At 46.5% G+C, this 26327-nt stretch overlaps 1 protein-coding gene across 1 annotated transcript in view; it reads left to right on the top strand.

Moving 5' to 3' along the window:
• LOC138511076 (trichohyalin-like) overlaps positions 1-26327 on the top strand; it is a 3831204-nt gene that overhangs the window by 1789811 nt on the left and 2015066 nt on the right. The window contains exon 19 of the mRNA XM_069626576.1: positions 20301-20353. Coding sequence (XP_069482677.1) covers positions 20301-20353 — 53 coding nt within the window. The remainder of the gene's footprint in view (positions 1-20300; positions 20354-26327) is intronic.

The following is a 26327-nucleotide window of genomic DNA, read 5'->3' as shown; positions in this document are numbered from 1 at the left end:
CACCAAGATTAAAATCACACAATAGAATGTCCCACCCGGGATATCAGGGGAAGGAAAAAGAAAGGACAAGACAGAGGCCAGTTTGGTAAAATGATCACCCATGGGTGCCTTCACTGGGCCTGTGCAAACAGCCAGCGGTAAAGGTGCACATAATTAATAAAAAGGTTCACTGCCACTAGCCATTAAAGATAGGTTTGTCCTTGTAACAAAAATATTATATTTTAAAATGAGAAAGGGGATTCCTCAGTATCTCCCCAGCACTCCACATAAGGTGGGGGGTGCTGGGCTCATCTAATGAAATGTAAAAGGGACCCACAGATCCTTTCTACCCTTGGGGACTGTAGTTCTCACAAGGCCTCTAATCCAACTTCCTTTTCCAGCTCAAAAGCCCCGCAAGGCCCGTGTGCAGCCCCATCAGCCCCTTCCCCGATCGCTTCCCTTCCGTGTTTCCCTCCCCTAAACCCGCCTTCCAGCCCGCCCCGCTCCCTGATTGGTGCATCCCTCAGCAGCATCCAGGTCTACCGACCGTAGCTGCACATTTCGGAACACTTTTCCTGGAAACCTGCCGGTGAGTGTGTGTCTACCTGGGCCTCTAATCCAACTTCTTTTTCCAGCTTAAAAGCCCTTGCAAGGCCCGCGTGCAGCCCCATCAGCCCATTCCCCGATCGCTTCCCTTGCATGTTTCCCTCCCATAAGCCCGCCTTCCAGCCCGCCCCGCTCCCTGATTGGTGCATCCCTCAGCAGCATCCAGGTCTACCGACCGTAACTGCACATTTCAAACCACTTTTCCTGGAAAGCTGCCGGTGAGTGTATGTCTACCTGGGCCTCTAATCCAACTTCTTTTTCCAGCTCAAAAGCCCCGCAAGGCCCGTGTGCAGCCCCATCAGCCCCTTCCCCGATCGCTTCCCTTCCGTGTTTCCCTCCCCTAAGCCCGCCTTCCAGCCCGCCCCGCTCCCTGATTGGGCCCCATCTAGGTCATAACTGACTCTCCCAGGGCAGCCCTTCTGTCCGTGCAGCCCTGCGGCTAAGGGCCCTAAGGCCAAGGGCGGCTCCAACAGAGGAGGCGCAAAGAAGTGTCAGCAGGTGTCCACAGGGGAAGCAGTGGCCGGCCGTCAACCATCATCTACGGGGACCAGTAAGGTAGGAGTGGCCTGGATCAGGAGTAGAGCAACTACTTTGCCCCAGATTCCGAGCCACTTACCAAACCCAAAGCAAAGAAGCTGACTGCATGGTATGATATTTAGACTGCATTGATAGGCCTCTCTCCCACTATACAGGTCTCTCAAATTAAGCAGGGGTTCAGTCTCCGAATTGCATTGTATGATATTTAGACTGCATTGATAGGCCTCTCTCCCACTATAGCAGGGGTTCTGTCCCATAATTGCATCGCATGATGTTGAGGTTGCACTGATAGGCCTCTGACCCACTATACAGGTCTCTCAAATTTAGCAGGGGCTCAGTCTCCTAATTGCATTGTATGATATTTAGACCGCATTGATAGGTCTTTCTCCCACTATACAGGTCTTTCAAACTTAGAAGGGGTTCTGTCTCCTAATTGCATTGTATGATATTTAGACCGCATTGATAGGCCTCTCTCCCACTATACAGGTCTCTCAAATTTAGCAGGGGCTCAGTCTCCAAATTGCATTGTATGATATTTAGACCGCATTGATAGGCCTCTCTCCCACTATACAGGTCTCTCAAATTTAGCAGGGGCTCAGTCTCCTAAATGCATTGTATGATATTTAGACTGCATTTATAGACCTCTCTCCCACTATAGCAGGGGTTCTGTCCCATAATTGCACCGCATGATGTTGAGGTTGCACTGATAGGCCTCTCTCCCACTATACAGGTCTCTCAAATTTAGCAGGGGTTCTGTCTCCTAATTGCATTGTATGATATTTAGACCGCATTGATGGGCCTCTCTCCCACTATACAGATCTCTCAAATTTAGCAGGGGCTCAGTCTCCTAATTGCATTGTACGATATTTAGACTTCATTGATAGGCCTCTCTCCCACTATACAGGTCTTTCAAACTTAGAAGGGGTTATGTCTCCTAATTGCATTGTGTGATATTTAGACCGCATTTAAGGGCCTCTCTACCACTATATAGGTCTCTCAAATTTAGCAGGGGCTCAGTCTCCTAATTGCATTGTGTGATGTTTAGACCGCATTGATGGGCCTCTCTCCCGCTGTACAGGTCTCTCAAGTTTAGCAGGGGCTCAGTCTCCTAATTGCATTGTATGATATTTAGACTGCATTGATAGGCCTCTCCCCCACTATAGCAGGGGCTCTGTCTCCTAATTGCATTGTATGATGTCTAGGTTGCACTGATAGGCCTCTCTACCACTATACAGGTCTCCCAAATTTAGCAGGGGCTCTCTCCCCAAACTGCTGTGTAGGATGTTTAGATTGCACTGATAGGACTCTCACCCACTATACAGGTCTCTCAAATAATCTAACTGCGCTTAGTTCAGTACCCTACCAATCCCACACCTGGACCGATCTCTGAACACTGGCCTGCGCCGCGGCTAGATAGAAGTGTGAATGTTGGCATGATCACACCTGTATGGAGCCCTAATCATTGGCCTGCGCCGCGTCTAGATGGGAATGTGAGGGCCGACAAGTGCCACACTCCCCAGAACTGCGAGTGCTAGCATTGGTAAAGGTCAGATAACCCACTAACCAATAAGCTCAAACTCCTCATACTTATCTCACTCAAAAACTCACACAACCATCTCTCGCACAACAAACGGCACGCACTTCACAACACTGCAACAACACATAAACCGGATCAACAGCACACGCGGACTGACTCCGATCCGATACCTGCACCAAAGCTCAGCACCCGGTGTATACTGAGTTGAAGCTGACAACAGCACACCACTCCTCTCACTATCCTACTCCCTTCTTCAACCTACTAACCCATCCCACCTTTATCATTTGCAGATCCGCCTGAGCGCCTAGGGACCAATTCCGTTGGTGACGGTGCGCGGTACAAATACCTTTAACATTTATCATTTAACATCTTACCTAGCAATGCTCCCTTTTCCAACTCTCTTGCTCTCTCCAGCCTTTTCTGCTCTCTCCAAACACCCATCTTCTCCAACCTCTCCTCCTCCCACCAGTCTCCCACTTCAGGATTCCACTCTCTCCAGCAACCACACTATCTGTTTCAGGAGCTTCCCTTCAGCAGAAATGAAACGTGTGTAATGGTGTTGTAATGTAGTAATGAATTCACCTAGCAGGAAATTGGTGTGAAGCATTTAGATTGTTTGAGCAGGGTATGAAATAGACTTTCTTCAGATGCCTGTAATTCCACTGAGTTATGCTATGACCCAAGGATACAACGTTGTGGCCTCCATCTTGGAAATGCATATTGGTAGAATCTCTGTCTGGAGTAATTATTTTGCACCTGCTTTCCTCCTCTTTTTCTCTCTCGTGTCTCTTCAATCCATGGCAGCGAGTGCCATGAACTGCACCCTGAACATCTCCAGTTCCCATTAGATAACAGCGTGAGCGGGATGCTGCCTCGCTTGAACTTCTCTAATGCCCTCCTCTGCAGCGGCGCTGGGGATATGCTTGTGTTGAAGGCATCTGTGTATGTTTGAGTTGCAGGGCGATAGACATTTTTGGGAGCATTTCTCCTTTACATACGATTGGACATCCTTCAAGGGATTCATACCCTCACTTCTTTTAAGAGAAAAAGTTACATCGTACAGCCAGTGGTGCCTGATGAAATTACACACTTGGGTGCGGTGTAAATATTTCTCACAAATACGCATGGATGGCTGAGTGTAGAGAGAGAGCCCTAACCTACCAAGGCGGGCCTTGGGGGGCTTCCCCTTGAGAAGCGTTTTAAAATGATGGTTTAAAAGGTGCATTTTACAGTACACGTATGAGTAAAAAGCCATACAATGTATACTGGGTGTGTAGGGTAACACATGAAAAAATCCAGTGGAGCCAGGTCGCCAGCAGTATCCTGAAGAATTTTCATGATGCTTTGGCCACCACATGCCAATGTTTGTCAATGTAAGAAGGCATTTTCAAGCTGGCTGTGACTATTAATTCCAGCAATGTCACTGTAGAAAAACATGTCGTTGTTGGCTTGGTCATTATTTGCAAATATTCTCTCAAAACTAGACTCCTCTGCATTTCCAATAATTCCAGTAATGTGCTGCTGGTTGCACCAATAAATGCTAGTAACCCCAAGTAATTGCACCCTTATTTTAGTTTTGCCCATAATGCAGTAATGCCACAGTAAGAAGCCATGTCATGCGGTCCAAGAATCACTGCTAGCATTGTCCTACACTCATGTTCCCATTGCCACCACAATGCTTCGCTCCCTATACACACCTGCACGTATACACATAGACTGCTATCATTCACACATACACATACGCACGCACACACATGCACACACTCTCACTTGGGGCATCACAGGCTGCATGTATCAACATGCTGACACATTCACATGCACACAAAGACAAAAACAATTGTTCCCATAGATGCACGCATGTCTAGATACCTACCTACATGCATACACAATACATTTCAGCACTCATCACTGGCACTGTCTGAGATCCGTACTCACACGCCAAACGCCAACCTGGTTGGTCACCCCAGCTATGGTGCCTCACAGTTCAATGGCCCTTGTCTTCTGTGTGACAGGGCCAGTAGGAGGGAGCCGCACCCCTGCCCTGCTAAGGTGCTGAAGTACAGGACCGCCTACAATCCCCTCCTTACCTGCTGTGGGCCAGCTCAGACACCCAGGAAGACCACCACAGGATAGTACTGACGTCCAGTAGCCATTTCAGGGAAGATGCAGAGCGTCAAAGCGCAAGGAGACGCCGAACACGGCGCAGTAGCAGTCGGCATCCTTGAAAGGGGTGCCTAGAACGCGGCAGGACATGTCAATTATGGATGCAGCACCAAGGAGTGCTACATCAACTACAACACCGGTGGACTGTAGCAGACTTTGGAGTCAGCGCAAGCAGGGAGCCTCCACTACGCCACCAGGGAATTGAATTATTAGAATAAAGGACTCCATGAAGGCGATAATAAACCCACTAAACCAAAAGGGAGGTTTTTATTAGGGAAAGGAAAACCTCTCAAAGGGGCCCACTACACCACTAGGGATATCATTATTACATTACACGGCCCATGGAGGCCTTACCCTCTAATGTCCCTGGAACCCAGCATGGTCCATTTTATAAAGGGGCGGGACTTGCTAGCCCCTTTAAGTCCTCCCATGGCCTTCCCCTGAAACTTCCCCCGGAGCCAGATAAGCTATTGGTTAAGGTAAGTGGCCAATCCTGTGAGGGGGTGGGGTATTTCAGTAGGTGCATGTGAATTATTCAGTGTGAGTTAGTTGGGTGAGGACAGGAGATGGTGGAGGACGTCCGAGAGATCAGAGGATATGAGAGCAAAAGGCGTTCAGAAGCTATTATAAACAGTGGGTCTGTGGCATGTTTGTGTGTGAGAGTGTAGAAGTAAAGTATGAGTAGCAGAGAGGAGTGGTAGTAGTTGGGAGTTGTCTGGAGGGAAGTGGATGGCCTGAAGGCACTGTGAGTCGGATTGGCTGCCTGCATTCCTGCCTGAATGCCTTCAGGGAACTGACCCAAGAGAGGATCTGGCTATGAGACCTCTTCCCGAGCTACGAGGGATCATTGTGTACCAGCTAACTTTTGCCAAGGCTCCCTGGAAGTCAGTTCTCGAAAGGCTGCCGACCAGACACGGGGACCGCCACGGAATCATGAAGCGAAGCGCCCGTACATTGAAGTCCATCGTCGTCGACGACGATCATCGCTGACTGGAGACGCAGCGCTTCATTGCCTAAGACATTCGAATTAAGGACACCCTTGCTCATCACCGATGACCGCTTTGTCCCACCGGAGAAAGTCAAGGCCGACGACGACCAAAGAGAATCCGCTGGTGGGTTTCCTGCCACCTGAAGACCACAAAGACGCAGACGACCCAACTCCCTTGCTGGGCCAAGGTTCTTCAGAAACTCTTTGCTGCAACAAACTATCTTCGTCGAGGTGCACCTCACACCTCATCTTCGCAGGACATCCATGACCGATTGTCGACGTGCACCACCAGGAGCGGAGCTGCTGCCTCAATGTCTTTGTTCACCTTTTCTTCGAGGGATCTCGACGATCCGTGGCTATTGCCTTAAAGGGAGTCACTTAAGAAGGATCCATCAACGACCCGACGTCGAACTCTGCTAAACCAGGTACATTGGGGTGGTAGAACTTTATAGAAGGAAACCAGACTCTTATAAGCAATATATGGACTGGGCTTGTATTATATTTTAATTTACAGGTTGCTCAGGTGGGGGGATGCTCACACAGAACTGTCTCTACGTAACGGGGCCAGTATTCTGCCGATTGTTTAACCACTTGTTTTCCCCCTATGCCTATGGTTGATAACTTTTGGTATATTGATTTGTATGCTATTTGAACTGTCTACAGTTGATGCATTTTAAATGGAATCAGAGTAATAGTGGTACCACATAGAAACGGTATATATTTACCATTTTAGAATTGTCGGAGCACAAAGTGTGTTATTGTGATTGTTTTACATAACATGAACCTTTTTTATATAAAGACTGTGTTATCACTAACATAGTGTGTGGAAATTCCGTTGTTGGTGCTTGGGGGTTACACTGTACTTAAGAACCAGACCGCATCACCTCCTGAGAGTTTAAGTCTTGGTTGCTCGTCCACAGCTACCGAATAGAGAACCTTGGCTGGGGTGCGCTGTGCTTTTAATCTGCCATATAGAGAGCAGGAGTACAGATATCCCCCTTCAGTCTTTACAATCCTATTCTCCTTGATGGGCCATGCACGCAAATCAATAAAATGGGACAGAATAGTAGACCATGAAGCTACACCTCCACTGTACAGCACGATTCTCGGAAACCTGGAGAACATTTGTAAATGCAAGGCCACAGATATTGAAATAATGAAGGAGGTTGAGCTCATGAAAGAAAATCTGCTCCTGCACATCCCCTGCCCATAATGGCTGTGAAAAAGAAAGCACATTTAACCATTGGTTGGTATGACGATGCCTGTGCCATAAATGAGCTACGGTCCCTCTGATGAGAATATAAAAATGTGATTGCACGACAAAAGAGTGACTTTATGGTTAACCACTGGGCTGCTCTTACAAAAGCAATGATCGATCAAGACTGCATCACATTTTGGAAACTGGTCAAGGGGAAAGAATTGAATGGGGATGAAACACACAATTGTATGATACCTACTCTCTCGTGATACTCCCAATTCAGTGCTCTATACAAGAGCGAGGAGGGAACGACTTATCAGGCTAATAAACCTTGGACCCCAGGGAACTCGATACCTCCTGGGCTGCTAATATCAATCAGTGATGTTGTAAGGGCACTGAAAGAACAGAAAAGCAGACTTGCAGCAGGCCCAGATCGGATTCCACTGGATCACTATAAGGATGAGCCAGCAATATGGGCTCCAGTCTTAATTAAACTTTTCAATGCCATTATCAGTTCTAGGTCCATCCCCAAGTCCTAGTTGAATGCAGTAATTGTCCCAATCTATAGAAAAGGGAGCAAGGAGCTGCCAGGAAACTACTGCCCGATCTCCCTATTAGACTGCACAGGCAAGATATTTGGGAAGGTGATTCTTAACCAACTGCAGGAATGGGTTAACAATAACAATGTGTTGAGGGATTAGCAAGCTGGTTTTGCGCCAACAGGGGTACACTAGACCATTATTTTTTATTGTTCACAGTTATCCAGAAATACACAGTATTATGTAAAATGAAACTATATGCTTTATTTCTGGACCTGAAAACTGCATTTGACACTGTTTCATGGGCCTCACTCTGATAGATCTTATGAGATCACAACATTCCTACTCAACTGCTGACCTCTGTAATGCGACTTTATGGGGAGAACTAAGCCACTGTACGCTATGGTCTGGGGGGGAGCAGACCAACACTTTCAATGCTTCTGTCAAAATGCAAATATTTGCATCTTGCATTGAATGCTGAAAAAACAAATGTCATGGTGTTTAACCACAGTCTGCCAAATGCTGCTCTCTGCCAATCCAACTAAACAATGTTAGACTGGAGCAGGTCAAATACTTTGATAACTTGGGTGTCAGATTCCAAAACGCAACACATTCTCAAGTCTGGGATCACCCTGAAAAACTACAGTGGGGCAATTCAATCATTCCACAGTAGGCATGGCAGTGGTGCAATATCCCCGGCTTTGAAACTGTATAAAAAACATTCTGTGCCTGCAGCTGTTTACGGATCTGAACTCTGGGAATATGCCAACACTAGGAAATTGGCCAGCATAGAGCACACATTCATAAAAATGTGGTCCTCCTTCCAAGTAGTGCACCCTCATTGTTGTTACAGCTTGAACTCAATGTTGCCCCGTTACGTGATTCAGTCGAGTTCAAAGCAGCACTATATTGGGAGCGGTTGTGGAACACAGATGAATTGGTAATTTACTGTGAAGCACCGAACCATCTGTTATCCCTGAAAGGGGTGCACAGTCTTAAATGGGTCACACATTTCTAATACACACTGGGCGTGTTGGGAATAGGTGACCTGAGAAATTACACTAGATCTTTCCCCGGTACCAGGTCATCGAACCTGAAGGAGTTGATAAAAACAAGAGTAAGAGAGAGGCTAGTGGGCAAAGCTGCCATGTTAAAGTTGGGCCAAGACTACTTAGCTCGGTGGTCACCGGTTGATCGGTATGCCTATCTTGACTGCATCTCGCCCCCTTTTGAATGATCACTGTGTATCTGCATGAATTCTGCAGACTGCTTCCTTCACCAGAGGGTGGCATGAAAATGCTTCTGTACTGTGCCCCAGGTGTAAATAAGCAGACACAACACTAACTCACTACTTACTGGTGTGTCCTTTTACAATCAATCTAAGATGCCATTTTTTGAAGTCAATATTAAAATAAGTGAGGAGTCATTGTACAGGCGATGCCATAAAGCTCTTGAGACAATCTTTACAACCACACGTCATTTTTGAAACTGTTAGATATACACATAGAGTGTGGTTGCATAGATTAAAAGTTCTAACGGCTATAGGAGCAGGAGTTCATCATATCCAGCCTCATAATATTGACACTGGGGCTGCAAGTTCACTCTCCCTTCCAATATCTATGCAATTGATCATTGGTGCTGTTTTATGAACTATGGCCCAAACCTAATGAGGTTTTACTTTGTGAGTCTATTTACTTTGCTGGTATCCTTGCAATTAATTATTGTTGTTGTCCCATGAATGAAGGCTTTCATCTGATGGTCCATTTTTTATTACATTTTTAGTCACTTGTATATTTATTAATTTTACCTAGAACATTGTAGTGTGTTTCAATGTTGTATAACTTGAAGTTTTTTTATACCAAATAAAAGTCTGTTTGACTGGACAGTGGCAGTAAATATTTTAAAGCAGCATAATTAATACTGTACAAAAGTCAACATAGTAAAACACGTGTTTTTGCAGAGTAGAGTATATATTAGGAGATGAATAGGTGGGCAGCTCTGATTTTACCCTTTCACCACCTTACACATTGTTAGGGAGAACTCCAAGGCAAGCAGGGTGTGCTGCTAGGAGTGTGTGGACTCTGAACTCATGGAAGGCCTAACTCCTTCCCCTTTCAGAAAAGGAACGCAAGTCCAGGCAGGTAGCAAGTTCCACTGTGGATTATTACAGCCAATAATCCAACAGGGATAAGCGCACGGATAGAAGTCCAGGCGCACTCTTTGTGAACAATGGCTCACATGCCAGTTTTTAGGCAAATCTACATCACAATGATATCACATCCTGGGCCCTTCTCCAGAAAACCTATCACCCTTCGGGATTGGCTATTGAGTAGTAGTCGCCTTATAGTGGCCCCTATAGAGATTTGTTCATTGGACTTCCCACGTCAGGTGTCATGCCTGGCTCAGCCCAGAAAAGTGTTACTTTCTACATTGTTTCAGTATGTGGACCCAGAACAGGACTGCAAGACTTGTCCTTGGCCTCAAGCCCTGGGATCGTATCTCTCCAGCTCTGAAATCTCCCCATTGGCTCCCAGTGGATGCAAGGATTACATTTAAAACCCTTTGCATTGTCCACAAGGCTTTCTGGGGCTTGGGCCACAATACCTCCAACTATCCCTCTGTAAATATCTCCCCTCTTCACTTCTCTACCTCTAACTCCCTCAGGGTCAGTCATTTTTCAAAGAAACGAGCTGGGGGGTAGATCTCTGTCTTTGGCTGGGGCCTCGCTTTGGAACAGCCTCCCTGCCACTCTGAAACTTCAGGAGAACCATCTCCGTTTCCGGAAGCAACTCAAGTCCCTCCTCTTTGCTTCTGTCTTCGTCCCCCCCTCTTCCCTGCTGATCTGTTTCTCTTTTGGCACCGTGCACCTGGCCACTCTCTATCCTCTGAGCCCAAGTATCTGCTCACCCTGCCACCCTCCTGCACTGCCTCTGAGGCTCCCCCTGTACTGGGGTCTGTATCTGTAACCATACAGTCTCCCACCCCCTTTCTCTTCTTTCTGCACTTATCAGACATACCTTGTCTGCTACCTTAAAGCCAGCACTCACCACTTGCTGGCTGCACTACCACTGTTTACTGCCGTTATTATTTATTTTATTTATTTATTATTATGTACTTATTTCGCCTCTGCTCCACACTTTCCACTTCCCCCCCTTCCATGCACTTTTCCCCTTTTCCCTTTCCCATGCACTTGCGCATTGTCAATGTCACTGGGCCTAGTAAGATTGTTGTTTTGTTGTTCCTCATTCCCCTCCCTTGCCTTGTCACCCTCTGTTAGGAAAAATAGGGTAGTTACCACTGCCACCAGCCAAGTCTTAATGAAAAGGCAGCAAAACAATGCTCCAAGAGAAACACACAGAAAGGGATAAGTATTAACCCTTTCCAGAACTCTATGTAAGATAGTTTGTACTGGTCTGTGAGTTTAAAAAGACTAATAAAGTCAATGGCAACTTTACATGTTCTGAGAGACAGTAGTCAGTGTCAGAAAATGGAGTCGGAGTTGGGAAGTCTGAAAAAGAAAACCCTGTGTCACTGCACTGAAGATGCTGTGTAAAACACAGTTAAAAGATGATGCCTATGGAATAGGTGAGGCTCCACAGTCTATGAACACAAAAATGTTAAACACACACAACAAAACACATGTAAGAGTGGGAAAAAAGGCTCACACTCTTACCAGGTGAAAGAAATAAATCACAGAAATCCAGCAAAACTGCTGAGGGACTCAGTAGGTAAGGGAAATGAGACATTCTGGAGAATTCTCCCTAACACTCTCTGAAACACTTGTGTATGAGTGCAATATTAATAAAATATCAATTCAATTCAATTTAAAATTGCAGGGAAGGTATGGAGGGTGCCAGGTGAGTAGTCGTTTAGACCATAGACACCATTGCATGAGCCAGAGGGAACAATAGTCCCCAGTTGCCATTGAAGGGATTTAAGAGCTGGACAGATACGATCCCAGGGTTTGAGGCCAAGGACAAATCTTGTAGTCCTATTCTGGATTAGTTGTACAGGGCGGAGAGCAGAGGCAGGTAGATCTAGAAAGAGGCTGTTACAGAGGCTGTTACAATAGTCCAACCTAGAGAGAACCAGAGCTTGGGAGACAGTGAGCTTCTGTGGGAAGGGGAGCAAAGGAAGAGTACCTCTATGGAGGTGCAGTAGGAAGTTTGACTTTTTAGAGACTTCAGAGATGTGGGCGGAGAAGGAAAGTGTGGTGTCAAAGATGACCCCGATGTTCTTAGCCTCTCAGGTAGTAGTTAGGAGCAGGGCCAAGGAAGGCTGGCCAGAGAGTGAGAGGAAAGGATGGTGAAGATGTACCAATGAGGAGGATCTCAGTCTTGTTGGCATTAAGACAAAGATCGTTGGAGGCACACCAATCTTGAAAGGCAGTTAGGCAATCAGAGATGAGAGGAGGTGGCCGAGGGCAGCCTAAAATGAGTTGAGTGTCATCAGCGTAGCACTGGAAATTTGAGCAAAAAATGGCAATGCAGTGGGTGAGAGTTGCCAGGTATTGGCTGAAAAGCTAGAACAAGAGTTTAGATCCCTGGGGAACACCACAGGTAGAGAGGGAGATAGATGATAGGAAGGACCCAAGTTGGACTTGGGAGGGTTGATCAGAGAGGAAAGAGTTCAGCCATGCCAGAGCCTGATCAGTGATAACCAGGTTATCACGGAGATGGTTGAGAAGGGTGATTTGGTTGACCGTTTCGAAGGCAGAAGAGCGATCAAGTAGGATGAAGACAGAGGGAATGTTAGTGTCAAGGTTGGAGAGTAGATCTTCACGGATGTTCAAGAGAGCAGTTTCCGTGCTTCCGGCAGCTCTGAAGCCAGACTGGTGGTCATGAAGAGAGCCGACAGAATCAGAATGAAGGTTAAGCTGAGACATGGCCAGCTTTTACATGAGTTTACTCAGAAAAGGAGTAATAGAAATTGGGCGATAGTTAGCTAGACAAGAATGATCAGCTGTGGGTTTCTTGAGAAGAGGGTGAACAGGGGAGTGCTTCAGAGGGGAGGGAAAAGATCCTGAGGCTTGCCAAAATTGGCAAGGGCCGGAGCGAGGGTATCAATGTGGTGGTCTTGAAGGTTTTAGAGGAACATGGATGAACGTGTATTGACGAGGCTTTCATAGATCGGACTTGTCCAGTGACCTCATCAGAGGAGAAGAGAGGAAAGGATGAGAAAGAGGATGGAGGGGTGACTTTATGAGGGGCAGCAAGAGCGTAGCCATGTCTGTTCCATATTGGAACATTTCTGGGTCTAATGGCACCCCCCTCTCTACAGTGCTTCCACCATATGCCTAGACAATCTGCTTGATGTACAACATGTGTTTTAATAGGGGGGAGCATATTATGCCCTTGTCAGGGAATTACATGGCCATGTTCAGTCTGCTCATGATGTCACATCCCAATAGGTTTACAGGTGCTTGTCTGGAGTATAGCAAGCCTAAGGATAAGTCATTATCTCCGATAGATAATGAGATGTTATCAGTAAAAGGAACCACTTCTCGAGCCCCAGAGAATTCATGGCATCGCCTAGCAACACAAATGTCCCCTCCCGAATGCATGACCTAGTCGCCCCAGTGTCAACAAGAAAGGACAAAGTTTTGTCACCTATCGTTACCCATATCCAAGGTTCCTCCGCAGGATTGGGTGTGACCGACAGGGTGGATCAATTTCGTCTGTGGGCTGTCCTATTGTGGATAAATGGATAGTCATTTCCTGGTGAAGGGGTTGTTTTCCACCATGGTGACCCCTCCCAATCATCTCACTGGTACCATTGCTATAGTATCCATGGGTCCTGTAGTGTCAGTGCTCTGTATTTTTGCAAATTGCTGTACTTTTCCTCTGGGTTGCAATGCTTATAGGTACTGGGGTAGGGTGCTGCAATTTGTGGTGTTTTGTGCCTGTATTTGTGTGGTGATGGTGCTTGTGTTGCTGTCTTCGGGGTTTGTTGGTAAGGGCCCTGTGTTCTGCCCTTGCTGGTTCTGAGCACCGTAATCTCCCTGCCTGCTGTGTACTGGGTTTGCCCTTGATCCCCCCAATTCTGTTGCAGTCCCCCTAACTGACAAGTTCTGCAAATATGTCCTAGCTGTCTGCAGGTCCTGTTAGCCTACCCCTGGAAGCCTTCCGAAAAATCTCCTGTATTCTGTTGTCCCTGCGGTCCATACCCCAAAACGCTCCCTGAATATGATGCATCTGTGGTCCAAAACCATGCCCCCTTTAGAATCCTCCCTTCCCTCTGAATCCCTTTTGGAACCCGCCCCACCCCATGTAACCTTCCACCATGGGCGGTGCGTATTGTGGTGCTTGTGGTAGTTGAAACTGTTGCTGTGGTGCTGGTACTTGTGTCTCTGGTGATGGGCTAGTTATTACTGCCCCTTCATTGGCATATTTTGACAACTTCCTTTGGACTAACTTAGCTTGATCAGCTTTTCTCTCTTCTGCCTTTTGTTTGACTTTCTCCTGCCACAGCCTGTAGTGGTTTACTACTGTGAGCTGTATCTCTGGCAACAGGGTCGGGCTGGGACATGAAATGGGTCCGGTCACCCAAAAAAAAGTGGCCCACCCCTCGCCTCAAATAAGTGGCCCACACCACGTCTCATGACCCTTGACCTCTGATGACAGCGGAAGTGATGTCATTTGACCCCACCCCAAAGTGACATCCTGGGAAGTGAAGAAACATGACCTTTCACCCCTTGACAAAACAGGAAGTGGCATCAAATAGCATTGTTTCTAAGTACACTAAATTACTGCGAATCCAAGCAGACGTCCAGGGCCAAATGATAATATGTTATTGTATAGCACTTACGCTTGAGTTTTTTTTATAGAACAAATATGCATACAAGATCACCCCACCTGTGTTGGTACTCATTTAGCGACCTAAGAAGGATGAAAGGCTTTTTGAAAAGAAAAAAAAAAAAACATTGGAAAAAAAAGAAATGTCTTCAAAACCAGCCCATGCATGGCCAGAAACTGGCCCCCACACCTCACGGATGATGTCGAGGGGCCAATCCGACCCTGTCTGGCAATCCTTTTGCTTCCATCCCCACCAATTTCTCAAAGTTCTTTTGCATAGGTTCTGGTAGCCCCTCTACCAAGATGTGATAAAAGATTGCTATTGTTTTGTCCCACGGCTCTTTAGTTTTAAAGCGCCAAAGCTCACAAATCACTTGAATGTACTGAACAGGATCCTCACTGTCACGCATTTTGGGTGACGTAATTGCCCCTATGTCTGATGTGTCAGGGTACTGTGTCCACAGTGCTTGCTAAACTGCAGTTCTACAATTGGTGAATGGTGACTCGTTGTGTGCGGTGTTATGTATCGTCACCCCGGGTAACCCCACCCTCTTCCATATGGTGTCAGCTGCGTCACCCAGTATCGATATCAACAGCCCCTTGAAGTCACCCACCGCCAGCCTGTGACCCGCGGGTCAGCTTCTCCATTACATATATCCATTTCCCCACTCCTGCACTTAAGGAGGGTTGTCAGCATTTGACATTCTCTTTGTCTGTGAGTTTCCAGTGTATGTACTGAGGCCTTGTCCCTCCTCTTTCTAATAGGGGCATCTGTGAAAATGCTGCCTTCTCCGGTGTTCTCCGGTATTGCCAGATTTCTATAGGCTCCCTTTCATCGTCAACATCTGTGCATATGTCTGTGGGTTCTAGTATGGGTATCTGTGTTGTCTTTTCATGTGCTCTTGACAGTCATCCTCTGGAATGTGCCAATGTGTCTCCACTCTCCTACGCCTGGGAGGTCCCTCAGTCCATTGAGGTATGTATTTGGTGTGACGCACTGGTCAGGTGCATGCAGCTTTTGGTCATCTAGATCTGACCCACCCCCTCATTGTCCCTCTGACCTGCAGTCCCAAAATGTCCCTTCACGCATTCTTTTGAGATTGGGTTTGTTGCATTCTCCCGTTTCATCCCGGCCATGCCTGTTGTCGGAGTCTGTGTCCATGTCACTACAGAAGTCGTCTACAAAACTTAGCTTGCATGTTGTAGAATCAGGGTTGTGCTGTGTATCAAGATGAATATCCACTAAATTGTATTTTCTTTCTCCTTTCCGTATTTCTAGGCGCACAGTGCCTTGCCCTACTGAGCTGTCCAGGCATACCTCTGAGCTATCTGGCTCGGGTCACCTCTTTCCTTCCCATCATTTCCTTTCCCATTCTAATGCAGCTTGCTCCCCAGCCGCCTTCATTGCTCGCTCATCCTCTTCTTTCCGTGCTCGTTCTCTTGCCAGCTGGTCTATCTGCAACCTCCTCTGCCTCCTTTCTACATAGTTACGTGTTTCTTGCTCGATTAACTGCTTTTTCCACTCTGCCAGTTCTTCCTCTTTCTCGTCACTTCCCTTCCTTTCCCACTCTTCCTTCTCCTTCGATCTCCGTTCCCTCCCTAATCTCTCTGCCCATTCCTTATCTGTACGCTCCTCTTGTCTCCATTCCCTTTCCTACCATTCCTCTTTCTCTTTCCTTTCCCTCTCTTTCCGCTCTATTCTAGTCTCTTGGACTCTGTTCCATTGTTCCTCCTGTTCCACTTGAGCCGCACAGTCAGGCCTTTCTTGTTCCCTTTTCAAGTCCCTCTATCGCCCTTGTTGCTCATTCTGCTATCCCTGTGGTCTTCCCTTCAAGTTTCAGGAGCATTTTTTGCCACTCCTCAGTACCTATACCCTCAAATTCTGCCTTTGCTCTATGGTGCCGCACTACATCTGTCTCGTGGCTGCTGGTGGGTTGCCTTACACCTTGTGAGCTCTCTTCCCGGGTATATGGTGGTGGTTTATATGTTGGATTTGAGTATCCTTCTGCCGTCCCGTACTTCCCTTAATGGATATATTCCCTGTTCTTCCTTTGTGTCCTCAGATACTACGCTAGGAGGGGAAGGAGAAGGTGCGGAAGGGTCAGGTGCCTCTTCATTCACCTCATCCTGATTCATCATCCATACCTTGTCTGCCGCCCCCTCTTGTAATATGCACCATAGCTCAAATATTGCCATGCATTTTGCCATCTTCTTCCCTTTATAGGTGTTTAAGTGTGTCAGTAGTGATTTATGCGCGTCCCTGGAGAAACTGCCTCTTGGCGGCAATGGCCATGTTACTTTTCCTACAGTGCTCCTGGCCCATTCCACACTGTATTTAATAATCTTATCTTTATATGGTGGCAGGGGTTTGCAAAGCTGTTGAATGGGGGTCGGCCCACCTGATCACTCCCTGATATGTAGGGTACATTATGCGTTTACATTACCTCTAATCGAGCATTTCGATAATCCGCTGTCAGGGAGAAAGGGTTCAACTGCAATGGGTATTTATTTCAATCGCTACAAGCTCACTTTCTCTGCACCTTACAAAGCGTGCCCTGACCCAGCCCCACCTTCACAGTTGCTGCATTCTCTCGCACCAGCACAATTCTGCGCATGCACCTTCTGCTAGTTCCCCTCTCTACCAATCCCAAGTCCACAATGCTAGCTCCTCTCCATCAAACTCTCTGTCCTACGCAATAACCTAAGGGTGACGCCACCAAGTTAAACCTCGGACCGAATGAACACAACAGTTTGCACCAACACAAGACAATGACTTGCGGCTGTTATCCGCACACAAAATTCTCCAACACTTCCACGACCCCACAGCTGTCTTCCCGCCTCTCCAGGGCAGAGTATACTTCAATCTCCTTGTAAATAACTGCACCCGTTGCATCTCCTAACGTGTGAACCGCCTCTCTCCGGGAGACTTAACCAGTTAATACACTTCCGCAATCTAGGATAGCTCCAGCTAACCCCTACGGGAATACTGTCATCTATGCTCTGGGCTAAAACGCCCAAATCACAGGTACCCACTTATTTACATACTTCTAAAATCCAAGCAGTTCAAGTCTATAGTCCTAGTACCTCACTAGAACCTTTTACCTCGAAGACTGATTGCTCCCTAAACATAGACAAGGGACTACTACCATCTCTCCGGTCCCTACTCAATGACACTACTAACAATTCTAAAACACACTATTAATACAGTCAACAATATCTCCCTTCTCCCAACAATTACTCAACACTCTCCCTTATGCCCACATTGCTAATTTCCTGGACCAATACTTACGTTCCATGCTCAGTGATGCTGTTCGGCCGCTGGCTCCCCGTCAACCGCTCCCCCCACCCTTCCGGTCTGCCTTGAACCCTTCACTGATTGCGTGGGGGATGATTTCCAAATGGCTCCCGACAGCCTTTATCCGATTAGCACTTTCCCGGTTCTTCTCACAATACCCCTGAAGGTTCCACAGCCTTTCAGGTCTGGCGGTGAAGGAGGCAGCTTCTGGCCGGGCTGATGCCTCGAGCCATCACCTCTGCTACCAACTTGTTAGGGAGAACTCCCAGGCAAGAAGTGTGCGCTGCTAGGAGTTTGTGGACTCTCTAGTCATGGAAGGCCTAACTCCTTCCCCTTTCCCAAAAGGAACGCAAGTCCAGGCAGGTAGCAAGTTCAACTGTGGTTTATTACAGCCAAAAAACCAACAGGGATAAGCACACGGATAGAAGTCCAGGCGCACGCTCGGTGAGCAATGGCTCGCAGGCCAGTTTTTAAGCAAATCTACGTCACAATGATATCATGACCTGGGCCCTTCTCCAGAAAACCTATAACCCTTTGGGATTGGCTATTGAGTAGTTGTCCCCTTATAGCAGCCCATATAGAGATTAGTTAATTGGACTTCCCACGTCAGGTGTCATGTCTGGCTCAGCCCCGAAAAGTGTTACTTTCTACATTGTTTCAGTATGTGGCTCAACTGATTGGTTGTTGACCCCCTTTACACTCCCCTAGGGCCATGAATCATGATTTGTTGTGCTGCTATCCCCCAGGCATGGGATCCAAGTTAGTTCTCAGCTCAGAGTGTACCTTTTCAAGGTAACATGTGCAACTATGTGTCTGTGCTATACCCATATGTGAACCACCTTTGCCTATGAGAGCGGTCTTTTTCCATCGTTTAGGTACGGCTTTGGGAGTAACAACTTTGTTGCCATCCGCTGTCCAGTCCGTGGGATCTCTGCCCTTCTCAGTCGTCAATTCTTGGCTTGCCGTCAGCTCAGCCAGACCACATGTCCAGAGACTGCGTTCGTGAGCTTCAGGACTCTGAATTAGTTTGAATTTAGGAGGATTATTCGGGTCTGCCTTGCCGGTGTTACTTCAAGTCAGTGGGAAGAATGTCATCTGCAACAGTGCTACCTTGGCGAGGGCCTTGTTCCACAAATGGCAGCTCCCTGGGTCACTCTGCAGTCAGCTTAGATTCAACTTGTGATCCCGTTGTGGCCTACTGTGCCTTCCTGAGACATAGTCTGGCTTCTACTGTATGTGGTTTCCCATAATAGCCATAGGTTTGTGGACCCTAGTGCTGCTGGGTCCCTGAGGTATTCCTGTTCTCTGTACGGTTATTTGCATGTAAGCAACTGCAAGCGTGTACACAATCTCTTCCTTGTTTCTTGCAGTTTCTGCATTGCTACAGCAAACTAATACCAAAAGTAATAAACATGCAGCCAGTATGTGTATGTTACTGTCCTCTAAGCTGATAGGGCTTTACGCCTGTGTTCTTTGTGTATTTAGGTGCATGGCTGTGTCCCGATGTGCAGATGGTACGTGCCTCTAACGGCTAGATGCGTGGCGCTTTCGTCAAGACTGTCGAGTTTCATCCACCTTGCATAATGTTTGCGCTGCTCTGGGGTGGTAAGGTTGGCTGAGAGGGTATCTTACATTGTACTTATCCATCGAAGGTGCAGTGGGGGTTGCTGAGGGTTTGTGCGATCGGCAGCCAGATTGTCTGTGGTTATTTTTACGGTTTTTGGAGGGTTGGGGGACATGGCCTGATTTCGACTTTCCATCTTCACCATGTAATTAAAATAAAGGGTGAGTGTAGACCTTGTTCAACTTTAAAGAAATGTAAAGTAGTGGTATGACCGGTTACTATCGATTATCCATTTGCACCCTCACATTGAAGGTGGGAATGTATAGGAAAAAAAGTTACAACAAATACACTTTAACGTTACGACTGAGGCAGTTGACATTCCTTGAATACAACCAGAGGTACTCCAGAAATATTACCGTTGCTAGTAGGAATCTAGGAAAAGGGAGGAGGCGGTAATTACCACCAGCTGTATTTCTGTTTATGGTTCACCTAACTCGTGATCAGGCCCTACCTTCCACAACCTCTTATGATGCATCTATGGCAATCGGAGGCAGAACCATTTGGTTCAAGCAGGAGCATGAAAAGCCTCTGGATCCCATGCAGTCAGCAGCAGTGCGTCCTAGTAGTGCAGGGCAGGAAGCACTCATTGTCCCCTGAAAGTTAGGCTGTAGGAGGTGTAAAAAGACTATACTGTTTTAAGGCCTTGCCATCTCTCTCAGTGCACCTTAACACTTGCACTTGACATTGGCACAAGATTTAAATGTGGACTTGAGAACGCTCTGAATGAGCAAGTGATACCCTGTGGTTGGGAGAACTACAACCCTGCCAAGCAGGCCTACACACATACTCTACGCTTCACTGGGAACCCTCCCAAACAAGTTGGTGCACTTTACCCTATTCTAAATCCTAATAAAACATGTAAGACCACTTTAGAAATGATTCCCTGCAAACAACCATCCCTTTTCCAATGTATGCAACAGGTTTGATTGTTGTCTTCAAATGTTTGTGTATCATAGGTTGTGACAGTATATTTAACAGTTTTCTAGCATTGCATGCTCTTGGAATCATACTAAACCCCCTGCTGTCATTTATTTTTTTAGGCTAGAGCTCTGAGACGGGCAGACATAGAAAAATGTAGAACTAGTCAACTACTGTAAGTATTCGTTATATCTTCAAATGTTAAAGTTCTTATAGTCGCACACAAGAGACCGTTTTGTGTTTAACGACCGATAATAGTGATATTTTGGTAAAATGTATTCATTGTGGTAAATATCGGTGTTATTTCTACCAATATATTATCTTGGTGAGAAGAAATGAGTTGTTCTGAAACCTATCCAAATCAATGTGAACTTGTGAATAAAGTTTTTTCAAAACTAGCAGTGAGAAGTGGCATCTACACAAGGGAAATACCAAGCCTTTGTTGAATAGGGGGCTCTGAAATAGACTGCTCTCCCTTCACCAAAGGGTGCACACAACATGGCTTGTAATAACCAACATATGCACACTATTTGATTCCTTTTAAAAATGGCACCAACTCTGGCACTTTTTCAAGCTGTTAAATATGCGAGTGGGATCCATAAAAGAGTCCATTCACAATCCTAAGTAAAACAGGTTTCATTTAACACAAAGGAGCCCCTTCCCTGGGTGAAACTCACATGAAAAAAGTCAGGACAGTCTTTTCTCAGCAGTTCCGCCAGTACAAGGTGCTGCTTCTCAGGTTCACAAGATTTTGGGGTCCCTTCCCTGCCGTCACAGCCTCTATGCTTATCCTCAAAAGTCCTCTGGCTTGTCGTCTGCTGATGGTTGGATACTGCCTCCTCGATCCATCCTGTGGGTGTTTTATATACTGCTGCATCTCCACCAGGGGTTTTAGGGGCAGATGGGGCCCCTCTTCCACTTGCTGGCAGTTCCTGCAGGGGTTGTCTCCCCCAGCTTCCACAGAGGAGCTTACGAGGCCCTTTTCACCTCACTTCCCCGGGGTTGTGATTTCAATCCTCTGCACCACCTCTCTACTCCTCTGGTCCTCCATGATGGCACAACAAGCATCTGCCCGTTACTCCTCCTTCCATGGGTTCACCACTTCTGATTGTGATCTCGCCTCTGCCTTTGTCAATGCATGCCCTTCCATTCCTTTCTGCTCTCGCTAGCCATCTCCTCACTAACACTTGGTAATTTGTCCTTCTTTCCAACCTCATCCTGACGTTTCTCTGCTGACACCGCCGAAGATTTTTCTGGTGCCACCTTGTTTTGTTTCCTCCACCCATCTTCAGATGTTCTCCTGCTACGACCTCCTGTTATCTTCCCTCTAACCACCTTCTGATATTTCTTCTCCCCCTTTTGTCCACAGCCCCCATTACTTTTTCCTTTCTCTCTCCAATCTCCTTTGCCCACATCCTGCCTGAATCGCCAACTTGCTCCAAACTCAGACCATGCCCTACTCTAAACGCTCACCTCCCCGCCCCCTTTTCGAGAGCATCCCTTAAATAGACCAGAGAGCCCTTCCTTTGGGCAGGTAAAGGTGCTAGGGCCTGCAGGTGTTTACCTTCATTGATGCTGCAATACGATTGCGTGCTGGGGAACTGCCTTCTCCCTACAGTAGGTCTTATTGTGTAAACCAAGTGGCAGCTGGAGTGATTCTTTAACAATCTGGCCTGTCATTGTGAGTCTGAACATGTACCCTCCATCCTCAGAGGCCAGCAGAACCATCTTTTTAGTGAGACCCACAATAGTAGTATTTTCTGTGAAGTTGTAATGACCATTTCCAATGAAATTGGAAACCTGCCTCATATTGAGCCTGGGATGGGGGGAAGGTGCATTACTCTGAGCAAGGTCGGGCCTCTCCTGGCAAAGGGCCAGTAGCACTTTTCTGTGGGGTGTGATTGTCTCCTGGCCAGTGTTAGGGACTAAGTAGAGGTATTCATACCCATACTTCCCCCAAAACCATCATCCACTAACTTGGAAAGGTCATAGGCTCCCTTCGCCACTTGAAGGCCCAGAATTAAGGCAGGAGACTTTGTCACAGAATCCTCCTCATTTGATGGATCCCATATTCTGCGACTGTTGACTGATAGGCACAACATGTATTGGATTTGGTTGAATGAGGGAGAAGATGGGTAGGATTAAGTTGAGGATGAGGTAGAAAATTAAAACATCATTTAGTTCCATGAGGAGAACATTAAAATAGTACTTAGTTGAGGGAGAAATAGAATATCTGAAAACGAATAGGCCATTTACGTGTAATTACTACTTACCTTGCATGGCATAAATGCACATGCAATTGCTTGTCAGATTGGGCATCCCAGAATTGTTTGGATGCAACAGTAAACTGGAACCATATTTAGTGGGTATCACTGGCATTGTTATGTCCAGTATTTATATGTGGGTATTTCCCTATTTGTTGTTATCGGGGATTGTCTTCCAATGGGAAAGTTACATGTGAAAGACAGTAGAGCCCTGAAGGCAATCACCCCTCCCTCAATTCAACTTAGTAAGGTTTGTGCACCAACTTGTTCCTGAACACTTTCACATTTTGTAGGCAGGTCATTCAGACTAACTCTACACCATTGAAAAATAAAACATGTATTCAAATTTCATACTAAAATGCAGTGAGAAAACCGCTGGTGTTTATATCTATAATCACATAGTTATCACATTTTCTTTTTAACAAACATACTTTTATCACAAAAGGTTTTCTTCAAAGATTTGGAGTTAGTAAGTGATTGCACAGTCCTTTTGCAAACTCGATTAACCTTTGTTAAGACGGATTTCTGAACTCTGTCCTGGTGGCGCAGAAGTTCAGAAGGCCAACCTAATTACTTGGAACAGGGTAACCTCTGGACGAGCCAGACCAATCAAGGTAGCGATCGCGGCGGTTAAGACTAGGTCTCAAGAGGGGTGAGGGTGACTGAAAGCCCGCAATGAGCACACAAAGCACGATCACTTACAAACTACTCCAAACAGTTGTTATATAAAAAATATATACACATTTATTTCAAGGCCTTTAAAACAATGACCGTAGCGAGAAAATCACAATATAACGATAGTAAACCAACACATACCATATCAACACAATATATATACAAATACGACAGTCTCAAGCATTAGATGCACAACATGGGTAGTCCACCTAAAAGGGAAGGAAAACAGGCAGTGCAAAATAATGCTTAGACCCAGTTCACCTTCAGAGGCACCTAACTAGATGGAAGTCCGAGCCCTGCGAAGAGTGGAGCCTTGTGCTCAAAAGTACCTGCACGCGCTGGTGCCAACGGGCAAAAGGAGAAGCTCTTCGAGGGAAATCAGGCAGTTCAGTTTAGTGCACAAAAGAAGAACAACAAGTTCCGCGACTCAAGCGCAGCCTCCACAGTGGGCAGAAGCAGAGCGCGAGTACGGAAAAGGGTGCTGTTTTACACAGCGGGGAAAAGCAATGGGCTCCTGCAGGAGGGTGACCAGATCCTAGCTATGCTACTCACCGGTCCCCGATGCAAGCAGACCCAGGCTTCTCCGCGTCAGTTTCAGCAACTGGCAGGTTCAGAAGAGCAGGGAACGCCTTGTCGTCGTGTTGAGAAAAAAGACGTCCCAATCGAAGAAACCCGCACAGTTTGTTACCACAGCAGGGCAACGGAGCGGCCGTGTGTATCTGAGCCAAATGTACACTACTCACTTCAGACTTGGGAACGCCAAGTGTACGAAGGGTGTGAGAGTGACAAGGACTCGAAATACTACACAACCTGGCGGCGGTTACAGAGCAAGACTCCCGTGTAAACTGGTCAGTCAGCTGGATGGCCCAGAGACGCTTCCGAAGGCTTACTGGCAGGAGATGGTGAAGATGCCGAGAATAGCTGTTCCCGCTATTCCAAGGGACGAAGTACCAGTACAGGCCTTCTGGTTCGATCAAAGGTGAAAAGGGTTTCACAAGGCGACAGCAGTGCAGAGGAGAAGTCCTTCAGCGGGTCACCAGCAATTCCTCGGTCCAGCCTCTTGGTTGCAGGATACTTGGCTCCTGTATTTCTTCGTTCGTGAGAACTCAGGAGATCGACATGGTAGTGGTGTTTCCAGCCCCCTCTTATCCACGGTTCCCTTCGCGCCAAAACGGAGGGGATCCAATGGGAGATCCGCTCATCAACACTCACACCATTCGTGGACCAATCACGGACCACAGTGGTCCCAGGCATTCACGCCACCCTAGACTCTCTGGCACCCAGGATGTGTATTGGGACCAGACATCCCAGCCCACATCCTGGAGGCACACACAAGACATGTAGAAGCCCGCGAAAGCATCCGTGTTTCACGGGAAAGTACATGCCCAAATAAGGAAGGCCCCGGGTCGACTCGACCTGGGGAAGGTGAAGGGAGCAAGCCGGTCAGCGGACAGGACAAAGGAGCCTCGTGGTCTGGCCATTTTGGGAGCCAGGCCACCATTTTGGGTTAAGCGCGAGAAACGCGCTTAGGACGCCAAAAGGAGCTCAAAACACAAGAAACGATCGCTGCCACCATTGCCGTCCCTGAATCACTTGCACCGATCAGATACAATCCTAAACGAGTATCTAGGGCCTGTAGAAGGCTAGAGACCCAAGAGAGCTGTAACTTAGCTTACAGTGCCCTCTTGTGTCATGTTGCACGAAAGCCGCAACATGATAGAAGAAACTACGGGAAACAGCGTTCCCCGGTACTGACTGTCTTAAGGGCATGTCAGTTTCCCCATAAGAAAAGGAGCGAAAGCCCAGAGGAGTGCGGCAGAAGACTGCACTTCTCTGGCAAAGTCAAGAACAAGGTGAAAAACAACAGCAAAAAGTTTAGGGGTTGCCACATTGAAGGAAAATTACCTACAATTACGAAATCTTTCCTAACAACCTTCTAGAGGATTACGAATCGAAACAATAACAAGGCATATCTCAATAACTTTTTGTTTTTCCCCTTTGGTCATGTTGTTATTCAGTCACGTTGTTTTCATCTACAGACATACTAAACTATGATCTCCGTCATTTAGGATTAGTACTTTTGGCCTATGGGATTGGCTACATATGTTTCGGCTGTTATATACTACATGAGGCACTATCCCTAGTGCCCTTCATATTGTTGTAGCTGTCTTCAGGACATAACAATTTCTTTCAGGTTTTGTAGTTAATTCACAGGAACCCCTTATTCGGAAATGATGTTTCACTCCCTCTGTTTGTTCGAAAACAAGTTGAATCTGGGAATCTGGGCATCTTTTCCCTCATTTAAGATTTTATATTTCTTGATCAGGTCTAAGCTTCTTATTTTTGCCTGACAAGAATGCGGTTGTAACTATTCTTTTTCTTTATTCTATTGTTCTTGCATCATGGAGTTATGCCGATCGCCAAATAATATTTTTCATTTTCTTTTCCTTTTCCTTTAACCGCGACAGTAATTAATTTTGTCTTTCGCGTAATTCCTCTTATCGTGATATAGGGAGCGCTGTTGCACTAAAAAAAAAGCAAAGGCGGCCTGCTTTATAACTGCTTTGCCGTTATTGTATTTATCACGTAATGATGTTCGTCTTCTTTGACAGCGGCTATTTTCGATTTTATTTTTCATGTTAGTCCTTTTGTCATCATGTCCGCTATGTCTCGAACATTGATACAAAAACAAAACAACATACAAAATACATATTGATTGCAACACGGCAGAAGGAGTTTATAGTAAGTGCTGTCCTTTTGAACCAAAATCCGGGAAGTCATTACATTTCAGATTGGGCTCGAATCAGTTCAAGCCATAGGCCAATATAGCTGCTATTGGGTTGAACGACTTATAAATAAATCCATGCAAATGATAAAAAAGGATACAGTAAACTATCAAAACCTGTTTTGGTGCAAGTGGTGATATGCCCTCACACATCTCATCCCATACAACAAAACAAAGCATGACCGATTCTCAAAGAGGGTCTGGATATGTGCAACACTTATGCCCCCTTTCACACCTGTAAGGGTGTGGAAAAACGAGTCTCACACCAAGGTTGCATGTTTGGGGCTATAGACTTTTATTTAACAAGAAAGCAAAAGAAAACATATCCGTCCCTTTTCCTATGAGGGGTTTCCCTGTATCAACTAAAGAACTAAGATGACTGTCAAGATGTCTGTTAGCGCAAAAGTGTCCGCTGTCCTGTGTCA

Source organism: Ambystoma mexicanum, chromosome 6p, assembly GCF_040938575.1.
Source record: "Ambystoma mexicanum isolate Mex_15411 chromosome 6p, UKY_AmexF1_1, whole genome shotgun sequence".
NCBI classification, from domain to species: domain Eukaryota; kingdom Metazoa; phylum Chordata; class Amphibia; order Caudata; family Ambystomatidae; genus Ambystoma; species Ambystoma mexicanum.
Note: the sequence above shows the minus strand (reverse complement) of the source record. Positions and strands in the feature narration are given on the sequence as shown.